The sequence below is a fragment of the Ictalurus punctatus genome, chromosome 15 (genome assembly GCF_001660625.3).
Source record: "Ictalurus punctatus breed USDA103 chromosome 15, Coco_2.0, whole genome shotgun sequence".
Taxonomy (NCBI): domain Eukaryota; kingdom Metazoa; phylum Chordata; class Actinopteri; order Siluriformes; family Ictaluridae; genus Ictalurus; species Ictalurus punctatus.
In genome coordinates this window covers 9971531-9998858 of record NC_030430.2, presented here as the reverse complement: position 1 = coordinate 9998858, position 27328 = coordinate 9971531, and the positions used below count along the sequence as shown (strand labels likewise).

At 41.6% G+C, this 27328-nt stretch overlaps 1 protein-coding gene across 8 annotated transcripts in view; it reads right to left on the bottom strand.

Annotated features, from left to right (window-relative positions):
• Nucleotides 1-27328, bottom strand: part of zbtb46 (zinc finger and BTB domain containing 46) — a 190875-nt gene that overhangs the window by 112023 nt on the left and 51524 nt on the right. For all 8 annotated transcript variants that reach the window (XM_017487350.3, XM_017487351.3, XM_017487345.3 and 5 more), the window contains one exon: nucleotides 9052-10023. In XM_017487350.3, coding sequence (XP_017342839.1) covers nucleotides 9052-9988 — 937 coding nt within the window. In that variant the 5' untranslated portion in view covers nucleotides 9989-10023. The remainder of the gene's footprint in view (nucleotides 1-9051; nucleotides 10024-27328) is intronic.

The following is a 27328-nucleotide window of genomic DNA, read 5'->3' as shown; positions in this document are numbered from 1 at the left end:
AATACTTGTGAATACTTTCACAAGGCACAGTATGGTTGCAGAAAATGTCAGAGAGAAGCAAGGTTGATATCACCAATCTCCATCCACCAAAAAAAATTATTTAATCAGCAGTGTAGGATTACTTTGTATATCCCAAAAACAGGAGGGGGTTGTTCTTGAGGATGGATATCCATTTTGCAAAAAATCTGGATGCAAAGTGGCTGCCAAAGGAGGAAATATATCAAACATATTCGTGCAGATCAAGGGATATATGTGACCGTTTAAATGTCAATCATAAAATGCACCATCGAAATCATTTTCCACATCCCGGCTCCTGGCTACATCTGCGTTGTCTGTTCGTTCACTAACCTCTAACTTACAAGCACACACACTAGTCATCCAAGGTGCGAATTTAACTTGGAATTAGCTTTGGAATTCCAAAAAATTGGAATACTGGAATATTGCATGAAACATTTGTGCGTAAAACACTGTTTCTATCCCATGTGTTCAAGAGAACAAAATCATCACTTCCAAGGAAACTGGCACTGTCACGAGTTCCCCTTTAAGCAGCGCGCTGTGGAGCATGTGAGTGCGCGTGCACGAGCAGGTGCGCGAGCACCTGCTTTTCCCTTGTGGACAATCGTGACATTTCGACATGTGCATTTGTTTATGTTTCTGTCATGACTCCTCCCCGTTCTGTCATTGGTTGTAGTCTCACTTGTGTCTGAATTGCCCTCAGCCGTCAGCCATTACAACACTGATTATCTCCACATATATACGGCGTGCCTCCCAGCACACAACGCGGAATGTTGAATGAGTTAGATAGTCGATTAGTTTAGAGTTTCATGTTTCGTCTCATAGTGTTATTCTTAGTCTTAGTTCATAGTTCATGTCATGTTTAGTTTCGTTTGTTAAGTTCACGCTGGTTTCTCCGCTACCAGTCCCTCGCTGCTGTTTATGTTTCATGTTTGGTATATCGACCCTGTATCCCGAGACCACAACGTTGATTGCTGCCTTGCCTCGTTTATGCCTGTTTGCCGATCGCCTGAACCTTGCATGTTACTGGATTACGTTTTTGGATCACGTTTTGGATTTGTCTGCCTGTCTCTCTTTAAATAAAACTGTTGTTCTACCTGCGCTTGCATCCTACCTTATCTCCGTTGCGTCACGAAACGTGACAGAACATTCCGCCCATCATGGATGCAGCACGAGAACGCAGAACCTGGAGGTCCACGCCAATCATCCCCGCCTTGGATTCTATACAGTTCTCGCAATGAACTCTCATGGACCTTCCCGATCGGTATGATGGCTTCTTTGCTTATCCGGACTATTTTATGATAGACTGCCAGAGTTACTTCTCAAGCCTGTTTGACCCGAAGCCAAGGGAGGGACAATGGATTAAGTTCATGATGTCCCGATTTTTTGGCCCAGCTCTTTCTGAGGGAGTTTGGAGAACCAGGGCTGAACTACAACTTGGATAAGCTGTTGAAGGGAGTTAATGCGGCAAACAGTGCTGATCTTCCATTCCATATGCATTATGAGCGGATGAGCCACCAAGTTGATGTTAACACGGACAACCAAGTCCCTGAGGTCCAAGTCCAAGTCAAGTCTCAAGTCCCTGAGGCCCAAGTCAAGTCTCAAGCTTCTGAAGTCCAAGTCAAGTCTCAAGCTTCTGAAGTCCAAGTCAAGTCTCAAGTCCCTGAAAGCCAAGTCCAGTCTCAAGTCCCTGAAATCCAAGTCAAATCTCAAGTCCCTGAGGTCAAGTCAAGGCTCCAGTCTCGGTAGTCCAAGTCAAGTCTCAAGTTCCTGATGTCACGCCCAAGTCTACCGACCCGGTCGCCCAAGTTCAGCTCACGCCCAAGACTACCGACCCGACAACCCAAGTTCTGCCACAGCCCGAGTCTGCTGACAAGCACAGCCAAGTTCTGCTCACACCCGAGTCTGCCGACACGCACAGCCAAGTTCTGCTCACGCCCGAGTCTGCCGACACGCGCAGCCAAGTTCTGCTCACGCCCGAGTCTGCCGACATGCACAGCCAAGTTCTGCTCACGCCCGAGTCTGCCGACACGCACAGCCAGGTTCTGCTCATGCCCGAGTCTGCCGACACGCACAGCCAGGTTCTGCTCACACCCAAGTCTACCGACATGGCCACCCAAGCTCCGCCCATGCCCAAGGTTCACCTGGTGACCTCAGAGCCTCAGCCTCCCTGTTCAGCCGAGGATGTCGCTCAGCCTGCCTGCCCAGCTGTGGTCGTCGCTCTGCCTTCATGCTCCGCCGAGGACGTCTCTCAACCTGTCTGCCCGGCTGAGGTCATCGCTCAGCCTCCCTGCTCAGCTGTGGACGTCGCTCAGCCTGCCTGCCCAGCTGTGGTCGTTGCTCTGCCTTCATGCTCCGCCGAGGACGTCGCTCAGCCTGCCTGCCCAGCTGTGGTCGTCGCTCTGCCTTTATGCTCTGCCGAAGATGTCGCTCGGCCTGCCTGCCCAGCTGTGGTCGTCGCTCTGCTTTCCTGCTCCGCCGAGGACGTCGCTCTGCCTACCTGTTCAGCTGAGGACGTCGCTCTGCTTCCCTTCTCTGCCGTGTACGTCGCTCTGCTTTTTTGTTTCGCCAAGAACGCTGTGCAGTCTCCAGGCTCTGCTTGGGACATTCTGCCCAGGGGGCCGGGGCCGCCAATGGAGATGGATGTTTCATGGCACTCCGGGAGGTATATACATGTTTGGTACATTGACCTTGTATACCGAGACCATGACGTTGATTCCTGCCTTGCCTCGTTTATGCCTGTTTGCCAATCGCCTGAACCTTGCATGTTACTGGATTATGTTTTCAGATCACGTTTTGGATTTGTCTGCCTGTCTCTCTTTAAATAAAACTGTTGTTCAACCTGCGCTTGCATCCTACCTTATCTCCGTTGCGTCACGAAACGTGACAGGCACAGTATAAATACAAATGGATGTGGTTGCAACCGTGGAAGCCACTGAGGCTCTTTATTCCAATATAATAAATTACTTTTGCTTCATTAGCATGCAGAAGAAATGCATTCACAAACCTCATGCTAACTTGCGATCAGAGGCAGATGCCTGATATTTGGGAACGGAATTGTGTGAGACAGTTCAGGAAGGTAATTATACCAAATCATTTTGATGACAGAATTTGGCTCAGGCATTTCAGGATGACAAAAACACCATCTGAGATGCTGTGCTACCGACAGAAAAATGCATTGCCATTACGTTATATAAGTTGGCCACATGTGCTGAATTTCCAATCACATCAGCCAATTATCCAAACACATGATTTCTTGAGGAAAAGTCACATGACCTTGGATGCGTATTGAGGAATTTATCCGGTAAATGTGTTTCCATCGTAGTTTATGTGCATTTTTTTCCTACTGAATAAAAAATTTTGGTTACACTTTCTATGAAGCCCAGGCTTATAATAAATTATAGACCCTTTTATAATTATTTATAAGCAAGTATTACTGCTCCTATAAACACATTTATAATGACACATAAATACTTACCTCGTTATAATAACAGTTCTGGCTACATTTATATTATTGTTATAATTACTTACAAGTGATACACTTACTTTTTCAATGCTCATAATTTTTCAAATTATGAACATCATAATGCATTATACACCAATTTATAAGTATTAATTAGTCAGTCTTATGGTTCCATTAATGTATTCATAAAAATGCAGGCTGCATTTTTAGAATTTTATTATATTGTAGTTATAATGACTTATTAGTAATGCAGATTTATTTCTATTTCCAATAAGTGAATTATTTTATATTGTTGTTGATAGTTGTGTTCTGCTGCCTTTTAAATACTTATTCTGAATTATAGTACAATTACTAAAATTTATAAATGCATCATTGATTGCTTTAAGTAAAGTGAAAACATAGGATGCAGTTTCCATAATGCAAATGTTAAGAAATCATGAAGATGTGCTTATTATGCATTATAAATGCCCTAATTAGTCAGTCTTATGGTTCCATTAATGTATTCATAAAAATGCAGCCTGCATTTTTATAATGTTATTATATTATAGTTATAATGACTTATTAGTAATGCAGATTTATTTCTAGGTCCAATAAGTGAATTATTTTATATTGTTGTTGATCGTTGTGTTGTGCTGCCTTATAAATACTTATTGTGAGTTAATACAATTACTAACCTTTATAAATGCATCATTGATGCTTAGGATACAGATTCCATAATGTAAATGTTAAGAAATCATGAAGATGTGCTTATTATGTATTATAAATGCCTTTAAAATTGTTTATTTGTACATGTAACTACTGAACAATAATGGTTTTAATAAAGTAATGAAAAAACAGAAATCATATTAATGCAAACAGTTGCAAAGTTTCTTTTTTTAATGTTACATACTAGCAAAACTTTGTAAAAATTAATTTTTGAAGTATAATGTCAAATCGGAATATGCATTTCCATGCATATGGCTGAGGAGCTATAGCTTTTAACCAGTCAAACTTTCTAGTCAAACAAATACTTGACAAACAAACTCCTGACTAGAGATGTCACAAGAACCGATACTTCGGTACCCAGTCGGTACCAACGTTCTTAAAACATGACAGTACTTGTTTTTCTGCAGTACCATGGTTACCATTGGTAATGAAGGTACCGATGGTGCAATTCTTCCGGATGGGGGCAGCAAATATGCATAAGAGTTTTAGTTGGTCCACAAGTAGTAAAGAAGAAGAAGAATGCCTACAAGCACACGGAACAAACTACAGAAAATGGCAACAATTTTAGCTCCGTCCCAACTCGTTGATAGGCAGAGAGAGGAAAGGTAGCATCGGTTGCAGGTGTGCAACCGCTGCTACCGTTCATTTCAAACAAAGCGAGACAACACCTGGAATTTGGCGAATCACCTGAAAGACGATCCTATTATATGTTTGTTTGAGGCAGCTGGCATTAGGAGAGCCAGTGCTCCTGCACCTACAACACAACCTGAACAGGACAATATTAATGAGGATGTGCCTCCCGTATGATTTCAATTTTCTCCTGCCCACAGTCCTGGGGTACAGCTTGATAGGCACCAGCAGCACACTTCTCAAGAGCTGTTCTAGTTTTTTTTTTTTTTTGGTAAAGCCACAGTCTCTGCAACAACACAAACCTGTATGCAGAGTAAAAGCAGAAGGGTATGTAGACACCATGGAGTAATGTAACTAGCCTGAAGACATGCAAATTGCTGGGCCTAGTCATTTACTGTGGCCTAATAAAGCCATCAAAAGTTTGAGATTTTTGGAGAAAGAATAAGCTACATAATTTTCCATTCCCAGCCTCTGTCCTGGCATACCACAGGTTTGAGCCAACCCAAGGTAGCTGTTGTGCGCCTACAGTATATATTAATAATCAAGGGGCATTATTTTAAAAGTTCACACATCTGATATAATTTTACATTTAGTAGTATTTCTAATTTTCATTTAGCTAACATGTAAACAATAAGTTAATTTCAAGTGACTTACATTTTAAACACAATATTGTCTGTTTGCGTTCTATTTCATCAATGGAAATAATTCCAAACAAAGCCACAGCAGAACCTGCTCCTTTTTTCCTCCTAATATATTATGTTCAAACGGGAAATTTCTTATTTATTTTAAAAAGGGAGACTTTTTTTTTTTTTTTTTTTTTTTACACATACTTCCATTTAAAAAAAGAATAATTATACAATTATATAAAAAAAACCCTTCTGTTTTCATTCCTTTAAGGGCTATTGTAACTAATAATAATAATAATAATAATAATAATAATAATAATAATAATAATTGTGTAATACTGTATACTGTGAAACCGTGACATTGTCTGAGATGGTTATCGTACCATGAAAATCTCATACTGTTGCAACCCTACTGGAGTCACAGCATGCTCTCCTACAAGAGAAGCGCCCAATGTGGGAGCAACAGAGAAAGAGTGGTTGGCTCAACGTCACGCAGGCCTGACTCAAAGCTACGTGCCCCCGCAAAAGATTTTTTCAGGAGGGGGTTCCCGACCAGTCTGGGGCCATCTCCTCCTGTCCCAGCCAAACTAGTGATTTCGCTTTGCCTCAATGCTCTGCTGAGGATGTTCCTCAGGCCCTCTGCCCTGTAGAGGATGTCATTAAAGCTCACAGCCTCACCATGGGAATCCCTGCTCAACACATCACCATGCCACTCAGTTCTGCCTCGGACATTGCGCTGCCTTCCTGCTCCGCTGAGAACATGACTCCCCTTCCTTGTTCGGCTGAGGATGTCGCTACACCTCCCGGATTCGCTAAGGACTGTACACTGCATTTAAAGTTTGTGAACCTTTTAGAATTTTCTATATTTCTGCATAAATATGACCTAAAACATCATGTGATTTTCACACAAGTCCCAATTAAACAAAAGAGACAAAAATATTATACTTGGCCATTTATTTATTGAGAAAAATTATCTAATATTACATATCTGTGAGTGGCAAAAGTATGTGAACCTCTAATGTTAGCAGTTAATTTGAAGGTGAAATTTGAGTCAGGTGTTTTCAATTAATAGGATGACAATCGGGTGTGAGTGAGTGTTGCTTTAGTCTAAGTAACTAAAGGTCTCTCTCACATTGGCTAATTTTAATGGTCATAAGTCCACAATCAGGAGAACGCTGAACATCAATGGTGTGCAAGGCAGGGTTGCAAGGAGAAAGTCACTAGTTTCCAAAAACAACACTGTTGCCTGCCTAAAGATCACATGGACAAGACAGAAGGCTATTGGAAAATGTTTTGTGGACAGATGAGACCAAAATAGAATTTTTGGTTTAAATGAGAAACGTTATGTTTGGAGAAAGGAAAACAGTGCATTACAGCAAAAGAACCTTATAGTGATAGTGGTGATAGTTTCATGGATTGGGGCCTGTTTTGCTGCATCTGAGTCAGCAAAACAGGAACAAGGAAACAATGAATTCTGAAGTATACCAGTGAATGCTAAAATGTCAGGACATCTGTTCCACTGTATGTTGCTCCCCCCTCTGGCTCACCACAGAACCTTACTCTCCCCTCTTTGGCAATGCCTTGGGCTACATTCCCCTCACTGAATTCATGGAGGTCGACACTAAAATCACAGGCTCCGCCTTGGATGTCGTGCCACCTCATAGCTAAACAGAAAAGGTCACTCCACCTCACCGCTCTGTGGAGGATGGAGGTCTTCTGCCGGTTCAGCTAAGGATAGTGCTCCGCTTGAACTGTGTCAACCCAAAAGTGTACAAAAATGGAGAGACTGTTGATATCATGCTGGCCAAATTTGCGTTGAATCCAATGAGTCCCCTATGAGGAGTATTTAAAAGTTTGGTTCTCGGCAAAACACACACAAAATAAATTTCCGATTTCATGTTGGGCAGAGTGAGTGGATGTGCTTGTAAAATTCATTTGTCTTAAGAAGCCCCATATGCCTACAAAATTTGGTGCATGTAGGTGAAATTAGATGTTAATACTTTTGAGTATAGGAGTGTCAGTATTGGCATGTATATGGGTCTATGCCCCATAATTGTACATAAAACTTTGGGACATATATACAAGTGCATCTCAAAAAAGTAGAATATCATGAAAAAGTTATGTTTTTCCATAATTTAATTCAAAAAGTGGAACTTTCATATATCCTAGATTAATTATCTCATATTGTGTGCAAATTTGGGCAGTTGGTGGTGCTAGAAGGTTTGAGATAGAGACTCCAACATAGCTATGGTTAATACTGAGACTGTCCTCGATCTGTGCGCCAAATTTCATAACTTTCCCACAAGTGGTTCTATGGGCTGCCATAGACTCAAGAGCAGAAAAATAATACTTACTCCACCATTAAGGAGACATGTAACGAAGTGATTATGGATACATTGTAAGAATGTCATAACACAGAATTCCCAGTGTGTATTTTCTAATTGTAAACGGATAGATTGGGCAAAGCTCATGTTCTGTTATGGTCTGTTTTCCTCCCTTCTTATTTCATCACACAACAGAGGACCTTCTCTTTAAGTCTTCCCATGAAGACCCCAAATACATACACTCACGAACACATGCAGAAAATAGGTATCAACATTTCAATATCCTAGCATTGGACTTCAGTTATATCTAAAATCAGTATCAGCAAAGACGTCAGCTACAGCTAAAAATAATTACTATAAATTATCAAGCAGATAAACTATGATTGTTATCTAAACAGTTTGGGAAGTTATATTCAACAATCCACTTCCGAAATTAAAGCCCCAGACATAAAATGCACGTTATTGATTGAGCACACAGGCACACACACACACACACACACACACACACACTGACACACACTTACTTTTGTCTCACTATTCTTGTCAGGACGTTCTGTTAACATAATTATTAATGCTGCAGATTAATTCTACTCCTTGACCTAAATCTAACCCTAACCTTAACCTCAGTAAGGAAACCTTTTGGATCTTTATTTATTTATTTATTTATTTATTTTAAGCTGTGGTTTTTGAATAAAAAAAGCAGTTTTCCTTGTAGGGACCAGTCACCTGTTCCCACAAGGACAAAAGTGTTACATATTCCTATCGATGTAGATATAAAACCATGTTCATAACATAAAAATGTTCACACAGCCAAGCACACACACACAAACACCTTAATCCTCACTGTGACACTGAGGTCAATTCAATTTTCCTGTATTCCTAAAGAGTATGTGTGCCCATTTTACAGACTGCTTAAATACACTAGAGATTAGAATTGCCTCACTTTTAATGATCTATATAACTACCGGCACCAGCAGCTAAGTGCTGCCCAGACAAGTAAAGGCTTCTTTCCCTACAACATCATGTTCTCAATCCTAAAGATGACAGCATGTTTTTGTTTTTACATGATGCGGCTGTCTTCTGTCCCATGTGTCAGTCGAATTATTGAGCACAGGTTTTTCAACCTTACACTCCTTATTCCATCTATAACCACCTGTAACTGTCCAACATTTAAAATAAAGAATGCCCTTTGTCTTTATGCCATCTCTGAACAAAAATTTCTAGCAAGCTGTATAACATCATCTTATAAAAATGGTCTTTACACACTTTACAAAGCACATGGTCCTACCTGGAATGTCGGCCTGACTGTTGTAGCTCCAGCTGGCTGTGGAAATCATGGAAGGCATCGGAGAACCTCCATGACTACTGCCCTCATTCTGTTGAGTGATGTGCCTGACTGTGTCCTTATTTTTTCGGTTCTTCCTACGTCTTGAACCAGGTGCTTGCCAGCCACCTTCACCTCCATTGCTCTGCTCTATGGGTGTTCCCTGTGCCTCTTGGCTGGTCCTGTCCTGAGCAGTGGATGGTGATCCCTGCTCCTCTTTGACTTGAAGTGAGCGATAGTCATTCGGCCATGGGTCCTCATGGCTCTTTGTCTCATGTTCCTCCTTGCTGTAGGTGCTGCCACTTTCATGGCAGCTGGCAATTGCTGAGTCCCCTGATGAGTTGGCAGGACTGGTACGACGTACCAGCCATGGCGAGGAGCTGCGAGCTGAAATCATGGAAACCAGTGCCTCAGAGGCTCCTCCAGCTGTACCCGTTCCTGTGCCAACCATGCCACTAATCTCTATATTGGCCAGCTCCATGTCAGCCAGCTCAGAACGAATGCTAATGTCTAGTGCAGCCCTGATAAAGCCATGACATGCCTGTACTATCTCTGTCATCTGCAGGTAGCTGGCAGCAGACATCACCTCAATAACATTCTTACTGGTGAGTGCCAGGTGTGCAGAGTACATGAAGTCCAGAATGGTCTTGAATCCCTGTGCTGTCACAATGTCCAGATGTGTGATGGTAGCCTGTTGCTCTGTTCCCTTCTTCACTTGGCAGTAGAGTGTCTTGAAGTAGCGGCTGCTGCCTAACAGTACATTCTTGTGTGCCTTGAAGATCTTACCTTCCACAACCACACACGCATCACACAAGATGCCATGCTGCCGCTGCTCATTAAGCTCGCGCAGGAGCTGCCGGTAGTGTGATGCGATTTCCATATCTTCCTTACGGTTGTTCATTGGATCACTGAGTGGCTGTGTCTTCTGGACAGGTTCTGTATTGGAGAGACAAAAGCACCAGCACATATGACAATTAGTACAACAGTCTTTAGCACAGCAGCAATACTGTTATCATGTACTGAAATACTGGTATTGAAATAATACAATGCTAGAGAAAAAAAAATCTTGTAAAGATAATTAAAATTTGTTATTGAAAATAAATAAATATATTCATTACACATTCATTAACAGAAACTAAAATATCATTCTGAATATCTGTGTAAGATCAAATTCCTTCTAATGAATATATAATACGCTATATGGTTAAATGTTTGTGGACACCTGATCATCACACCCATTCTGGACTTCCCCAAACTTTTGCCACATAGTTAAAAATCACACAACTGTAAAATCTTTGTATGCTGTACTATTTCAATTTCCCTTCACTGAAACTAAGGCCCTGGAAACACCACATACAAAACCACAAATAAAACAGGGCTGCTGGAAAAATCATAAAATCATCATAGAAGCAAGCTTTCTATCTTCTATCTGTGACTGAGTCAGCAACCCCAATTATGGCCCCATTCACACCTGGAATTAATATGTGTCCTGGCTGATCCAATCATAACAGACAGTGCTAAGTACAGATGCATGGTCATCTGATCACTCAAACCACCTTTGGAGGTGGTTTGGGACTCATATGACCACATGATTTTTGTAGTTTTGAACATAAAAGTGTCTTGATGCGTCCTGGACAGCTACGAAGGCCTAATCTACTGCAACATTGCCCTAGAAGGAAAATACACAATCGCTGTGAGAGTATTCGTAAATCGAGCTGAATGGTAGAGTTCTCCACAGTTAGGTTGGTGGATAAAGGCAATGCTATAACAGCAAAGACTAAAGCAGCTGTTTTTCATAGCTTCTTTTGTTGTCTCATTTCCCGTTCATTTATTCATTAATTTTTGTTAGCAGACCACGTGATTGAAATGTTTGAAACAGCTTGTACATACATGTACTGAAAATAAATGCAGCAGTAGATTGGTGTAATAAATGTGCATGACACCCTTCCTCTAGCAAAGATGATATATGAAATCTGATCACAAGTAGTCACTGGAGATGCATTCAAAATGATGGGTGTAAATGGCGATGGATTTCGGCTGATCACTCATGACTTATGCTTATACCAAATGTGGGGTGTAAGTTACCTAATGACTTCAAAGTATACCCGATAATCATGAAAAATACCAGAGTACTCTTTCCTGTATAAATCTGCTTTTTTTGTAATTGGACTGGTTTTATTGAACACTGGGCTAGTTTTAAATTGAAATTAATCTAATTTTGCCATATGGACCAGGCGACCCTGGTACCAGAAAGTTCATGATGAAATAGGGCTGCACAATTAATCGAATATCGGTTGTGATTTTGACTGCCCACGATTACATGAACATGATCGACTGCGATATTGACGTGTAAGTCGTCCTCCACTCATAGAAAACTCCGCTGCAGATCAAATCAAGCGCTTCCTAAAATTTCAGCCAGTCATCATACAGCAGCACAGGGATGACATTTTGTATGCCAAAACCCAGAAAAAAGCATTTTAGCGATCGAGCTGCCAGCTTTGCTTCGTGTCCCAGCGCTTGTGCGAGGGGAAATCATGACATTAAAATGTTGCTAAATGGCACTACAGAGGTTGTCGGGGACATTAACCCTCATCACGCCAAACAGGAAAAAACTTTGCAGATGAACTCAGGGCTCTACAGTGGGACCATTTCACTTGCATTTGCGACTGAACAGTACTTTGTGTGACTGTGAATAAATATTTATTTGCGGTGCGAGTGACCTGATCGGAGTTGTATAATACATACAGGAAGTCCAAAATGCATCTACACCGCAGACAGTTATTGTCACACTGCTTTTCATCATCTCAGTCAACCGAACAAGTGTGTAAATACTGCAAAAAAAAAAAAAAAACATTATGATGACAAGAGGAACTCTGTACATTATCTGCTTCTCTCAACTTTGCCGATCTCACAAACCGCCATCTTTTATTGATCCCGCAAAATGGCCTGAACCCACGACTGTGACCTGCTTGTGTAGACAAAGCGGTGTTGCGTGGAGTAAATTAATAATAATGCTAACACTACAAGGTGGGTTTAATTCAAACTTCTTTATTAAACAATTCCTCACCAATTGTAATCAAGAGTAGCAACTGTTCAGTCTGTAAATATGCAATACACTACTGTTATAGAGAGTGCATTCACTTCATTTAAACACCCGGTTGCCAGATATCACCAGAAAAGTCAACTCCAGTTTCCATGTTTTGAATTAATCCCCCAAAACACAATATTATCAGCAGACATGGAACACTGTACTGGGAGAACTGATCTAAAAGGAACAACTGATAAACAAACAAAAATAAAACTACTAAAATGTAAAGACAGAAAATGTACTTGGTTAAAAATAAATCATTTAATATAAAAAAATACATATTATAATAACTGCATAAAATATAAATAAAATGAGAAATGAAGTAATGTTTAATTTTTAAGGGGTGCATTTAATATCAATTTGATATTAAGCTTAGTAGGCTATTTCCTTAGAATGCTATTAGCCTTTTTCCTAATATGGATCATTTTTGTGTTAGTCTACTTTTAATTAGGACTAAAATATTTTATGCTGTTATTTAACAATTAACCAGCAGTATTTCTCATTGCTATTATTTTAACTCAATTAACAGTGACCATGAGCAGAGAGCTTACATTTAACTGTTTATGATAGACCTCCTGATTAAAGCTTAAACAAAAAAAGATTGGTATCTGGATCGGTTTCGGTTGTAAAAATCCTGATCACAGCATCAGTATTGAACACCATTAAACTAAAGAATTTTACATCTGATGTGTAAATGAACTCACCCAATCACATCCTATATGAGATTATTTCAGATATATACACAATATACACAGAGAAGTTTGAGAACTGACTCCAGCCCAGAACCATGACAGTGGAAAATGTCTAATAGTGTAGCTTTAAATATATTTAAAAGGAGCAGACTTCAAAGACTGAACATTGATGTTTACTCTATTTGTTTACAAGGTGGAACAGGTTAACGGTTGTTTTTTGCATACAGCCTGTAAAATTAAATGAAAATATTAAATTTAGTTTATTAGAAGGTAAATTAATGTGTCATGGTTCACACTATGTTACTAAATTCTGTCATAACTGCCAAGCTCACGTTTTCTCATGCCTACTTGTGTGTTATATTGTGGCACATTAATGTTACCATCTCTAAAAAAAATAAAAATAAAAAAATAAATAAACTTCAACCAAAATTTTTGCTCCAAAATTTTTGACTGTGCTCCTAAATTTTTGTAATTAGGAGCACAAATGCTCCTAAAAGAAATTATTACTATAGAGCCCTGAAACTGGTTCTCACAATCCCCCCCCAAAAAAAGGTGGATGATGATTTATCCACAGAGTAAATCTGTATTATGGAAAATGTTTTAAATCAAGTTTCGAAAAGTTGTGGGAAGCTTGGTGATGGTGACGTTGAAGTCGAGCGACCGTGGTGTAGTTCGTTTATAGCGTACGGTTAGCTGTTTACTTCTGACGATTGTATTTAGGCTTCAAACTTCATATAAGTTGTTTTAATTTGTGAAACTTATCTTGATGCACAAAACGTGTTAGTACTGTAAACTTTTGTTGATCACAGAGCTTATTTTTTTACAATAATTCAAAAGTCTATGGGAAAATCCTATTGGGTTTTTTTGAGGGAACCAGTTTGATGCTAACTTCCAGGTATCGGTACAAAATGACGTCATCCCTGCACCACTCTATTGGGTAATTTGGCTGCATCTCTCCTCCTGTAAACAACCTCCTGTTTTCATTTGGTTGCAAATTTGATTGGGGTTGATGGCATTTTTATTTTTACTTACCTATATTTTGGGTACAATTTTATTTAGAATTTGCTTCTATGAGATGATGCACATTGAGGACCAGTCTAATTTGATGTAAAGATTTGTACATTAGCAGGAATGTAGAACAACGTGGAGGTGAAAGCAGTGGTCTGTTTATTTAAATGTGATAGTGCAATAAAAAAATATGTTGTACCTAAAATCAATGAATAATCGTGATACATAATCGTGATGTCGATATTGATCAAAATAATCGGGATTATCATTTTTGCCATAATCATGCAGGCCTATGATGAAAGCGATATATGTTACTCAATATGTTAATGATGAACCCTATGTCTGCTGAATGTGACCAATTACATTCTGGCATAAAAACATATGATTGGAATCTAACACATAACATTCTGTCGCCACAAAGCAGCTGCACTTTTCTAATAACAGTGACATTACACAAAACAATGTGTTTCAGTACTGGTATCCAGTGCATCACTATTGTACTCTGAAACAGCTTTATTGCCAGTATAAAGTCAATCACATTTAGTGGGGTATTCCTAGGTACTATACATACAATACAATTATGTATTCTGACTGCAGTCATTCCTATACATAATCTTCTGACAAGACAGTGCTATGAAATTTCCACCAACATTCAATGAATGCAGTTTCATTACAAGCAAGAAAAAACAGTAAATTTGTCATGTCACAGCAAACCAGTGACTACATTTCCCATCCTGCACTGCGGCCTACAAACAAGGCCGCCATGGACCACAATTCCCAGGACACTCGCCTTCATTCTAATCATGCACACCTGCATCAAATTCACAGCACAATCACAACCACAGGTTAAAAGGTCTTTCTATGCATTCACTCTTTGTGAAGTATACACTCAGTTGCCTTCTGTCTCTCTCGTTACCAAGCCTTGTTACAGTGTTTGTTTATTCTGATTTTGACCTTGTTCACGTTTACGACCTTGTCTCTTTGCCTTGCCTAGTTTGGACTGTTTGCCTGATCGATTGACCCTTGCCTGCCTATGTACTGTGATTTCTGCCTGATCCTTTGAACTTATTGGACTTTTTGTTGTTTCATTAAACTGCCATACCTGCATTTGCTTCTGTCTGCACCTCCAATATGTGACAAAATTCTTCTCAATAAAAGTTTACTAATTTTCATATCGTCCAGATCATGAAATGTCAGTCAGAATGCAATGCCAATGCAAGTGATATGCTTTGGCCAGTGCTAGAAGCTCAAGACTGGCAGCCAGCTTGGCTGAAGTCATGAACATCTCTACTCAAAATGAGTTGGCTGTTTGGCAGCCACATTTTTCACTTCATCTCACGACTAACTGACAAAATGCTAATTAATTCTCACCATTTGACAACACAAATAGTGAGCTCTGCAGAGGGGAATCATTGATTTAGTCAAGGTGCTTTTTACAAGCACAGAGTAATTTTGTTTGGTATCTAATAAGCCAAAACAAAACATTATTAGTTAAACAATGAACACCTGTGAAAATCATGTTGGGAGAGAAAAACAGAAAACAGAAAGTAGCAGAGGCATTCTTTATGGGTTGTTCAGGATCTAATCAGAGTAAAGACAGAAATTACCAAATGGCAGCTGTGATTTCTTTTTGAGGAGTTCAGAATGTCAACTCACATTGGACTGAGTAAAGCATGACAGCTTGGTTTCTCCAGAGTGACAACCATGTTTGCTACAGGATGTCACACTTCAGATCATGTCTGGGCAAGTTCCATTCAACCTGATGACTTGTATGATTAAATCAATCGTCCGTGTTTCCCATGTGTACTTGAAAAGACACACCTTTCTTTAAAAGTGGTTAGAAGAGGATGTTCAAAATATAAGAGAGGTTTTAGTCATCTTGGTAATGGTCTTAGCATTGATCTGCCTGGTTTTAGGGATAACCTTGAATGACTTTAGAGTCTTTTTGCGTATTGAGCACAACAACTGAGACATGTTGGTTTGATTTCAGAAGGTTGGCTGTTGTCATCATTCAAAACTTAATGCTCAAGTGAATATGTTTTCCTCTCTGACAAATGTCTCTCTGACAAAAGTTAAAATGAAAGAAAACACTTTAATCTAGGGCAACACACACACACACACACACACACACACACACACACACACACACACTTTTAAGAAATTAGGCTAGTAGTTCAATCTAAACATTTTACCTCATCCATTGGCTGAACAAAAAGGGTTATATCAAGCTTCTTAAATTGTCAGTGACACTCACTTAACATTTACACCCGGTATGTCACTTAGTCAGTCAGCTCTGGCTAGACAAGTCTTTCAGATGGCAGTCGTGTCACATTCTTTGAGCAAGCAAACTGATTGCTAAAGGTGTAGTACACACGACATTACATTACATGGAACAGTTAAATGAATTACAGCAGCTGTGGCTCAGGTGGTAGAGCTGGTTGTCCACTAATAGTAGGGTTGGCAGTTCGATTCCTGGCACACATTACTCTACATGCCGAAGTGTCCTTGGGCAAGACACTGAACCCCAAGTTCCTCCCGATGGCAAGCATGGCATGGCAGCTCTGCTACCATTGATTTGTGAGTGTGTGTGAATGGGTGAATGAGACACAGTGTAAAGCACTTTGGATAAAAGCGCTGTATAAGTGCAGACCATTTACCAAACAAATGCATGAAATCCTTCAGTACTTCAGAGTGCAACAGTCGGGTTCCAGAAGTAGAAATCGTGGAGCTCTACAGCACTCACTCCCATGAAGCACTAAGAATGACATAATCGAGTCGGTGTCCATACACTCTCAAACTACTTAAATATTTGTATATACCTTAATATTGTGAAATAAACATGAACTATGTTGTTTCTATAAATCAACAACAGCTAAATCAGTAGTTTTATATTTCTGCACAGATTTTATTTGACTACCTCATTCGCAATGCTTCATGGGATTGTAGTTCATTCCCACATTGAGGACATGGTCATAAGTACACAGTCTTATAGGCATAGCTAGACCCTTTTAATGAGGCTTCAGCCCCCCCCTTTTAACATCTCAGCCCCCAAAAGGATCTGCCCATTTTAACATGGATTTATTTGGCCAAAAGACATTTTTGTTGGGGTGGTAAATGGCCATTGCTTAAACAAAGTTACTGGTGGTGTGGTTGTGTTGCAGTCTGGTACAAACAAGATCCATCCAGTAAGTGTCACTGTCACATAGCTCACATGGCTCAACTTGTATAAAAAATGCGGTTCATTATCACCATGAAAGATTATTGAGCAACAAGTTAAAATCTCATGACAATGGGAAACTTTATATAGGCTTTTTTTTTTTTTTTTGGCTCAACTAGCGTAAACTTATTTTTCATCTTTACAATGATACCAACATCATGTAGAGGGACAGTTTACATGTAATGGACAGCAAAATATTGCGTCAAATTACGTTTGGGTGCATGCTTTTCTGTATAGGTTATTTCATAGACATTTATTCATTTGACATGTATTCATTAAGCAGATGCTTTTATCCAAAGCGTTTGTTTAGCTATTATTTGATAATAAAGAATGAACAAGTATCTATAAACTTTTGACTGGTAGTTTACTTACAAAAACTATTTAACTTTATTTTCATTAAATAAACTTTTTTCTTTTGACCAATATTTTAGGCTTCAAATAAAAACAGATGATGATATTTCATCCATCCATCTTCTATAAATTCTTATCCTTCCTTGAGGGTCACGGGGAAACCTGGAGCTTATCCCAAGAAGCATCGGGCACAAGGCGGGGTACACGCCGGACAGGGTGCCAATCCATCGCAGGGCACAATCACACACAAACATACACATTCACACACCCATTCATACACTATGGACACTTTGGACATGCCAATCAGCCTACCATGCATGTCTTTGGACTGGGGGAGGAAACCGGAGTACCCGGAGGAAACCCCCGCAGCACGGGGAGAACATGCAAACTCCACACACACAGGGCCACGGTGGGAATCAAACCCCCCAACCCTGGAGGTGTGAGGCGAACGTGCTAACCACTAAGCCACCATGCACCCTATGATAATATTTATGATAATTAATTACAGCCACCTAAGAGAGGGCGCACTCCTTACTTGAGATTCAGTTTGGCACTGAAGTCCAAATGGAGGAGCACTTGAGTCCATATGCCAACTGGTGGATACTTGTCTGACTAGTCCTGCGGCATTCTATGTGATAGGCTTCCTGATCCTGAATGAAAAAACCTGCATTTTTAAGGCCACATCTGTATACTGTTCCTGTCTTTTTCATTAATTAGTTTGCGCTATCACTCAAATTTGTTGTAATTTTACTTTCCCTTCTTCGCCTTATTTTCATTTTTTTGAAGAACGGTTTTGCTTTTTGATTAAAGACAGCAAGCGGAGTCTGTCTAAAATAATATGAACTAATTTAAGGCAGGGGTTCCCAAACTTTTCCAGGGCAGGGCCCCCCAAATGGCATTAACATTTGACTGAAGCCCCCCTTCTGCAAGATGTCTTTAAAACACATTAAAAATACAGATTTCTGAATATATCCCCCTTTTTTATTAATAATTATATCTTACATCTTCACATTACATTACATTAGGAATTGATTGTGTGTCTGTGTGTGGTTGTCTGAGAGTGAGAAAGAGAAAATCATGTATTTATTTATTTTTCACACCAAATTGTTGAGGCCCCCCGGGCGCCCCCTGGCGGCCCCCACTTTGAAAACCACTGATCCGGGAGGAGGGCCCACTTCGGCTCTAATTGGCTATTTATATCCTTATGGTTTACTTTATTTAAATGGTTAGTAGTAATATGGATCCCAGCATAGCTGGGACAGGCACACCTTTAAGATTTATTAGTTGGAACATCAGAGGTATGGGTAATCCTGTCAAGAGATCTAAGGTTTTTACACATTTGAAACATTTAAACGCCGATATAGTATTTTTACAGGAGACTCACCTACGTATTAAAGATCATCATAGGTTACACTGCCCTTGGGTGAGTCAAGTCTTCCACTTGAACTTTAATTAGAAGGCAAAAGGGGTCGCTATTTTAATTGGAAAAGGTCACAGTTTTCTTCCACTAACGTTATTGCTGACGTGAACGGTAGATGTATTATAGTTGCATGTACTCTAATGCAAAGACAGGTGTTGTTGGTAAATGTATACGCTCCAAACTTTGATGACGTGGAATTTGCTAATAGATAGGGAGATTGCTCAACATTCTTAAATACCCACCTGTTGATTTTCGGGGGAGATTTAAACTGTGTTTTTGACCCAAACTTAGATCGGTCTAATCCCCGTACTCTGAATCAATCTGCTATGTCTAAAACATTTTCTGATTTTATGTGTCAGAACGGTCTCGTTGATCCCTAGAGATCCCATAACCCCTATCTTAAAAGGTTTTCTTTCTTCTCCCAGGTGCATCATTCCTATTCGAGGATCGATTATTTTTTTATAGACAGCACTCTTGATTCTTGTGTAGTTTTTTCTATCTGGGTATTGTAATTTCTGATCACACACCTCTACAATTAGACATTCATCTTTCTATTTATAAACGTAGCCCACAGCCTTGGAGATTTAATTCTCTTCTTTTGGCAGACAGTGAATTCTGTGAGTTAATTTCCACTTCTATGGATGACTTTCTTTTCTTCAATCAGAATGACTCCACCTCTTATTCATTGTTATGGGAGACATTTAAATCCTATATCAGAGGGCAGATTATTTCTTACTCCGCTCTCTGTAATAAAAAGCACACTGCTAGGGTTAATGAACTCACATCTGCGATCATTAACCTCGATCAGAGATATGCATTGAACCCCTCTCCAGAACTTTTTAAACAGCGTCTTGACTTACAGGCAGAATTTAATCTTATTTCAACTAAAGAGGCGGAACGCTTGTTGTTACGTACTCGTGGTTCATACTATGAACGAGTTGTTTACTGGCACATCAGCTACGGCGACAGGCCACTTCCCGTCTCATACCTAGTGTTAAAAACACTTATAATATTGTCACTACAGATCCCATGGAAATTAATGCTACTTTTAAATCGTTTTATTCTTCGCTTTATAAATCCTAAATTCCTACAGCCAATACTAAAGTGAATGCATTTCTTCAAAACTTTTGTAACCCTGTTATTGATTCGAATACTGCATGCAACTGGACTCCCCACTCTCTCTTGAAGAAATTTTAAATTCAGTTAAAACTATAAAATCTAACAAAGCTCCTGGCCTGGACGGGTTTCCAGTTGAATTTTTAAAAATGTTTATTGGAAAATTAGCTCCATTGCGTTTGGCTATGTTCAACGAATCCTTGGAATGTGGGTCTTTGCCTCCAACTCTGACACAAGCCACGATAGCTCTCCTTCTTAAGGAGGGTAAGGATCCAACCTCCTGTGGTTCTTATAGACCGCGGTCTCTGCTTAATGCAGATGTAAAGGTGTTGGCAAAAGTAATGGCATCTCGTTTAGAGAATGTACTCCCTTATATTATATCTGAAGAGCAGAACAGTTTTATAAAGGGACGTCAATTGTTTTTCAATACCCGTACACTCTTTAATATAATTTATTCAAAGCATTCGGCTGAGCTTCCTGAAATTGTGATTTCTTTAGATGCTGAAAAAGCATTTGACAGGGTTGAGTGGGAGTATTTCTTTGCAGTCTTGAGGAAGTTCGGATTCGGGGATAAGTTTATTTCTTGGATTAGCCTCCTTTACTCATCCTCTAAAGCCAGGGTTCAGACAAATTATATTTATTCGGGTTATTTTGCTCTTGGACGTGGGTGTCGCCAAGGCTGTCCTTTATCACCTCTGCTTTTTGCTGTCACTATCGAGCCTCTGTCTATCGTATTAAGATCTTTTCCCTTGTTTAAAGAAATAGTTCGATACGGTGTAGAATACAAATTGTCGCTATATGCTGATGATCTGTTATTTTATGTAAACGATCCTATTGCCTTTATGCCTGCTGTCTTGGGTGTTCTGGAGACCTTCGGTGTTGTCTCTGGTTATAAATTAAATTTGGACAAAAGCGACTGTTTTCCCATCAATACTGCAGCATTTTCTCTCCAACAGTCAGATCTACCTTTTCGATTTAGTCAGTCAGGTGTTTTCGGTGTTTGTACTTTTTAATTTTGTTTTCCTTTGTTAGTATAAAAAGAAAAAAAACTGTGAATGATTGTTGCTGTGTGTCAGTCGGTTTGTTTTTCTTCTCAATAAAACTTCATTGGAAAAAAAAATGAAAACCACTGATCTAAGGTACGTTAAACACTCAATATGGCAAACATTCAGCTTTTTTCAGTGTGTTGAGTGCAAGATATTTAGTCATTTAGCCTCAGTCATTAGAAATAACTTTATTTGTGCTAAGTTTACAGTACTGTGCAAATGGTTTAGGCATCCTGTTTGTTTTTGTACAAACTTTGATATAGATTTTCATTTTATGACTTCATTCACGTCAGTACAAAAAACATTCCCAAACATTAGTTTTCTAGCACAAAATTAAATGTTACAGAAAAATGTTTGTATGTGTTACAACCCACTATCTTAGGGATGGGAAGTTTGTTTCTGTGTGCTGTGCCATATTTTTTTGTGTGCAGGTCCGAACTCCCTCCCAGAGTTTCCAGCCTTCCCTAACCTGCCATGCTCCCACCTCCCCAGATAACTATGCTGAATGACGGCCCTATTTAAAGAGGAAGAGGAGTGAGAATGGCGTGGGATGTTGGAGGTGGTTATGTGTGCTTTGGTGGTCAGAGATTTCTGACTGCTGTTACGGTTTTTGCCTCTTGCCTGGATTTTCGACTGTGAGTTTGGTTGTCTCTGTACCTGTTTGTATATTCTCCCCACCATTGTATATATTTTGCACTCAGTTCACTGGTAGTAGGGGTGTGGCTGCCATTTCTTTTGGGAGAGTGGGTCCTTGGTCTCTGTTTTTGGCTTAAGGAGTTAGGGAAGGATACTTGTTTTTCTTTGTTGTTATTTTCCTTTTAGTTTATTATTTTGGCCTTGGCCCACCCTGAAGGTATGCCTGGTGTTGGTTCTTTGTACAGTTATATGTATATACTTGTGTGTTTTACAATATCCCACAACTTTTGAACAATCCTGTTGGTATTTTGTTATTCCTGGCTTCCCTGATTTAAAGGTCAATTCCATTGAATCGCAAGCTGATTACTCTGTGTGGCCCAACATAGACTTTTATAAATAAAGACATTTACGTTGATGAGTGGCCACCCAGAGTGATCATTCTGTAATATCTTTCTTTTGTCTCTATACCTAAATATACATTTGCATTGATGGGTGAACATAACCACCTGATTTTGTAAATGTGAGAAATGAGATTTGCAGGAAGCACCCACTTTTTGCTTACGTCTACAGTAATTGCTAACATTACAAAATGAGCCTACAATAAATAATAAGTCTATTTAATGAAAAGTCCTTGTTTAATATAAATCTTAATGAAAGGAATAAAAAAAATAGTTTCAATTTAGTTTTATACATGTTCTCATATTTATATCTACATTTTGTTGTAATGTGACAAGTGATAATCTCGAGGTTTACTGTGTTTTATATGATTCTTTGCTCTTTTTTCATACTGTGGGTTTTAGTGTATTTCAGGTGTATTGAAAACATCGTCAACAGCAAACACAACAATTTCTCTTCAGAATTAGGGCTGCACGATTATGGCCAAAATGATAATCGTGATTATTTTGATCAATATTGAGATTATGATTATTTATCATGATTATTCACTGATTTTAGGGACAACATATTTTTATTGCACTTTCACATTTAAATAAACAGACCACTGCTTTGACCTCCATGTTATGCTACATTCCTACTAATGTACAAATCTTTGCATCAAATTAGACTGGTCCTTAAAGTGCATCATCTCATAGAAGCAAAATATAAATACAATTGTACCCAAAATATAGGATAAGTAAATAAAAATGCCATCAACCAATTGAAAATATGCAATCCAATATAATATGCAACCAAATGAAAACAATTCAGGCCTATACAGAAAATGCAATACGTCTTTACAGGAGGAGAGACACAGCCAAATCACCCAATATAGTGACGCAGGGACGACGTCATTTTGTACCGGAACCTGAAAGTTAGCATCACACCAGTTCCCTTGACAAAACGCAATAGGATTTTCCCATAGGCTTTTGGATTATTGCAAAAAATAAGCTCTGTGATCAAGTTTACAATACTAACACGTTTGATCCATCAGGATAATTTTCACAAATGAACACAACTTTTATGAAGTGTGAAGCCTAAATACAATCGCCAGAAATAAACAGCTAATTGTACACTATAAACGAACTGTCACGTTTCGTGACGCAACGGAGATAAGGTAGGATGCAAGTGCAGGTTGAACAACAGTTTTCTTTACAGAGAGACAGGCAGACAAATCCAAAACGTGATCCAAAAACGTAATCCAGTAACATGCAAGGTTCAGGCGATCGGCAAACAGGCATAAACGAGGCAAGGCAGGAATCAATGTCGTGGTCTCGGGATACAGGGTCGAAATACCAAACATGAAACAGAAACAGCAGAAACAAACAAACGAAACTGACATGAACTATGAACTAAGACTAAGGCTATGAAACGAAACATGAAACTATGGACTGTGACTGTGGTTATCTATCGTAAGGACTCTAAACTAATCGACTATCTAACTCATTCAACATTCCGCCTTGTGTGCTGGGAGGCACACGGTATATATGCAGAGATAATCAGCCTCGTAATGGCTGACGACTGAGGACGATTCAGACACACATGAGACTATAGCCAATGACAGAATGGGGAGGAGACATAACAGAAACATAAACAAATGCACGTGTAGAAATGTCACGACTGTCCACAAGGGAAAAGCAGGTGCTCGCGCACCTGCTCGTGCATGCACGCTCACATGCTCCACAGCGTGCTGCATAAAGGGGAACTCGTGACAGAACCCCCTTCACCCACAAGGGCACTCCTCCCGGAGTGCCATGAAACATCCATCTCCATTGGCGGCCCCGGCCCCCTGGGCAGAATGTCCCAAGCAGAGCCTGGAGACCGCACGGCGTTCTTGGCGAAACAACAAGGCAGAGCGACGTACATGGCGGAGCAGGGAAGCAGAGCGACGTCCTCGTTGGAGCATGGAGGCAGAGTGACGACCTCTGCTGGGCAGGCAGGCTGAACGACGTCCTCAGCGGAGCATGAAAGCGGAGCGACATCCTCGGCTGAAATGGGAGGCTGAGCGACAACCTCAGCTGAACAGGGAGGCAGAGCGACGTCCATAGCTGAACAGGGAGGCTGAGCGAAGTCCTTGGCAGAGCATGAAGGCAGAGCGAGGGTCTCCGTGATGCCGGGGAGGGGAGCGTGGGTCTCCATGAGGCCCGGGAGAGGAGCGTGGGTCTCCGTGAGGCCCGGGAGAGGAGCGTGGGTCTCCTCGAAGCAGGAGGGGGGAACAATGTTCGCCATGGAGCAGGAAGGCTGAGCGACGACCTCGTTGGATCATGGAGGCAGAGCGATGACCTCTGCTGGGCAGGCAGGCTGAGCAACGTCCTCGGCGGAGCATGAAAGCGGAGCGACGTCCTCGGCTGAACAGGGAGGCTGAGCGATGACCTCAGCTGAACAGGGAGGCTGAGCAACGTCCACAGCTGAACAGGGAGGCTGAGCGACGTCCATAGCTGAACAGGGAGGCTGAGCGAAGTCCTTGGCGGAGCATGAAGGCAGAGTGAGGGTCCCCGTGAGGCCGGGGAGAGGAGCGTGGGTCTCCGTGAGGCCCGGGAGAGGAGCGTGGCGTGGGTCTCCGTGAGGCCCGGGAGAGGAGTGTGGGTCTCCTCGAAGCAGGAGGGGGGAACGATGTTCGCCATGGAGCAGGAAGGCTGAGCGACAACCTCAGCTGAACAGGGAGGCTGAACGACATCCACAGCTGAGCAGGGAGGCTGAGCGACAACCACAGCTGAGCAGGGAGGCTGAGCGATGACCTCAGCTGAACAGGGAGGCTGAACGACGTCCACAGCTGAGCAGGGAGGCTGAGCGACGACCACAGCTGACCAGGGAGGCTGAGCGACGTCCACAGCTGAACAGGGAGGCTGAGCGATGACCTCAGCTGAACAGGGAGGCTGAGCGACGTCCACAGCTGAACAGGGAGGCTGAGCGACTTTGAGGTAGCTGAACAGTGGGGGATCCTTGAGTCCGGTAGGAGATGGAGCGACGTTCTCCACTGAACATGAAGGCTGAGCGAGATCCATAATAGGGGAGAGAGGGTGGGAGTTGGTCTCAGCCCCGACCACAGACTCCCCCTCCTGTCGGCGTGGCATGGCGTAGTCCTTTGTGAACATTGCCGGTGGTGACCTGGTGCTTTTGTCTGTCCCGCTGCGGCAGCCCGAGCATGCGGTCATTCTGAGCGAGTAGTTCATCTGTCCTTCTTCCCTGCTCCAATAGTCCTCTATACCACTCCTCATATGCTGCAAACCAGGCGTCCATCTTGGTGATCTGCTGTTTCTGATAAATGGTCTTTCGTTCTGTCACGTATTGAGGTTGCAGCTCTGGAGTTGAGATCACCTCGTAGATCTCCGGCTGGGGCTCTGAGGTCACCAGGTGAACCCTGGGCATGGGAAGAACTTTGGCGGCCGTGTCGGTAGACTCGGGCGTGAGCAGAACTTGACTGTGTGTGTCGGCAGACTCGGGCGTGGGCAGAACTTGGCTGTGCGTGTCGGCAGATTAGGGCGTGGGCAGAACTTGGGCGGCCGTGTCGGTAGACTCGGGCTTGAGCAGAACTTGGCTGTGCGTGTTGGCAGACTCGGGCGTGGGCGGAACTGGGTTGTGCGTGTCGGCAGACTCGGGCGTGGGCGGAACTTGGCTGTGCGTGTCAGCAGACTCAGGCGTGAGCAGAACTTGGCTGTGCGTGTCAGCAGACTCGGGCTGTGGCAGAACTTGGGTGGTCGTGTCGGTAGTCTTGCGCGTGGGCTGAACTGGGGCTACCGGGTCGGTAGGCTTGGCCGTGGGCTAAACTTGGGCGACCGGGTCGGTAGACTTGGGCGTGACATCAGGAACTTGAGACTTGACTTGGACTACCGAGACTGGAGCCTTGACTTGGACCTCAGGGACTTGAGATTTGACTTGGATTTCAGGGAGTTGAGACTGGACTTGGCTTTCAGGGACTTGAGACTGGACTTGGCTTTCAGGGACTTGAGACTGGACTTGGCTTTCAGGGACTTGAGACTGGACTTGGATTTCAGAAGCTTGAGACTTGACTTGGACTTCAGAGGCTGGAGACTTGACTTGGACTTCAGAGACTGGAGACTTGACTTGGACTTCAGAGACTGGAGACTTAACTTGGACTTGGACCTCAGGGACTTGGTTGTCCGTGTTAACATCAAATTCGTGGCTCATCCGCTCATAATGCATATGGAATGGAAGATCAGCACTGTTCGCCACATTAACTCCCTTCAACAGCTCATCCAAGTTGTAGCTCTGCCCTGGTTCTCCAAACTCTCTCAGAAACAGGTCCAAAAACTGCCTACTGTCCTCCAGTACCCGGGGTCTCATGGCTGCTACTCGCTGTGCCCACTTGCGAGCTTGGCCAAAAAATCGGGACATCATGAACTTAATCCATTTTCTCTCCCTTGGCTTCGGGTCAAACAGGCTTGAGAAGTAACTCTGGCAGTCGATCAAAAAATAGTCCGGATAACCAAAGAAGCCATCATATCAATCGGGAAGATCCATGAAAGTCCATTGCGAGAACTGCATAGAATCCAAGGCGGGGATGATTGGCGTGGACCTCCGGGTTCTGCGTTCTCGTGCTGCATCCATGAACGGCGGAATGTTCTGTCACGTTTCGTGACGCAACAGAGATAAGGTAGGATGCAAGTGCAGGTTGAACAACAGTTTTCTTTACAGAGAGACAGGCAGACAAATCCAAAACGTGATCCAAAAACGTAATCCAGTAACATGCAAGGTTCAGGTGATCGGCAAACAGGCATAAACGAGGCAAGGCAGGAATCAACGTCGTGGTCTCGGGATACAGGTTCGAAATACCAAACATGAAACAGAAACAGCAGCGAGGGACTGGTAGCGGAGAAACCAGCGTGAACTTAACAAACGAAACTACACATGACATGAACTATGAACTAAGACTAAGACTATGAAACAAAACATGAAACTATGGACTGTGACTGTGGTTATCTATCGTAAGGATTCTAAACTAATCGACTATCTGACTCATTCAACATTCTGCCTTGTGTGCTGGGAGGCGCGCGGTATATATGCAGAGATAATCAGCTTCGTAATGGCTGACGGCTGAGGACGATTCAGACACACATGAGACTATAGCCAATGACAGAATGGGGAGGAGACATAACAGAAACATAAACAAATGCACGTGTAGAAATGTCACGACTGTCCACAAGGGAAAAGCAGGTGCTCGCGCACCTGCTCGTGCACGCATGCTCACATGCTCCACAGCGCGCTGCATAA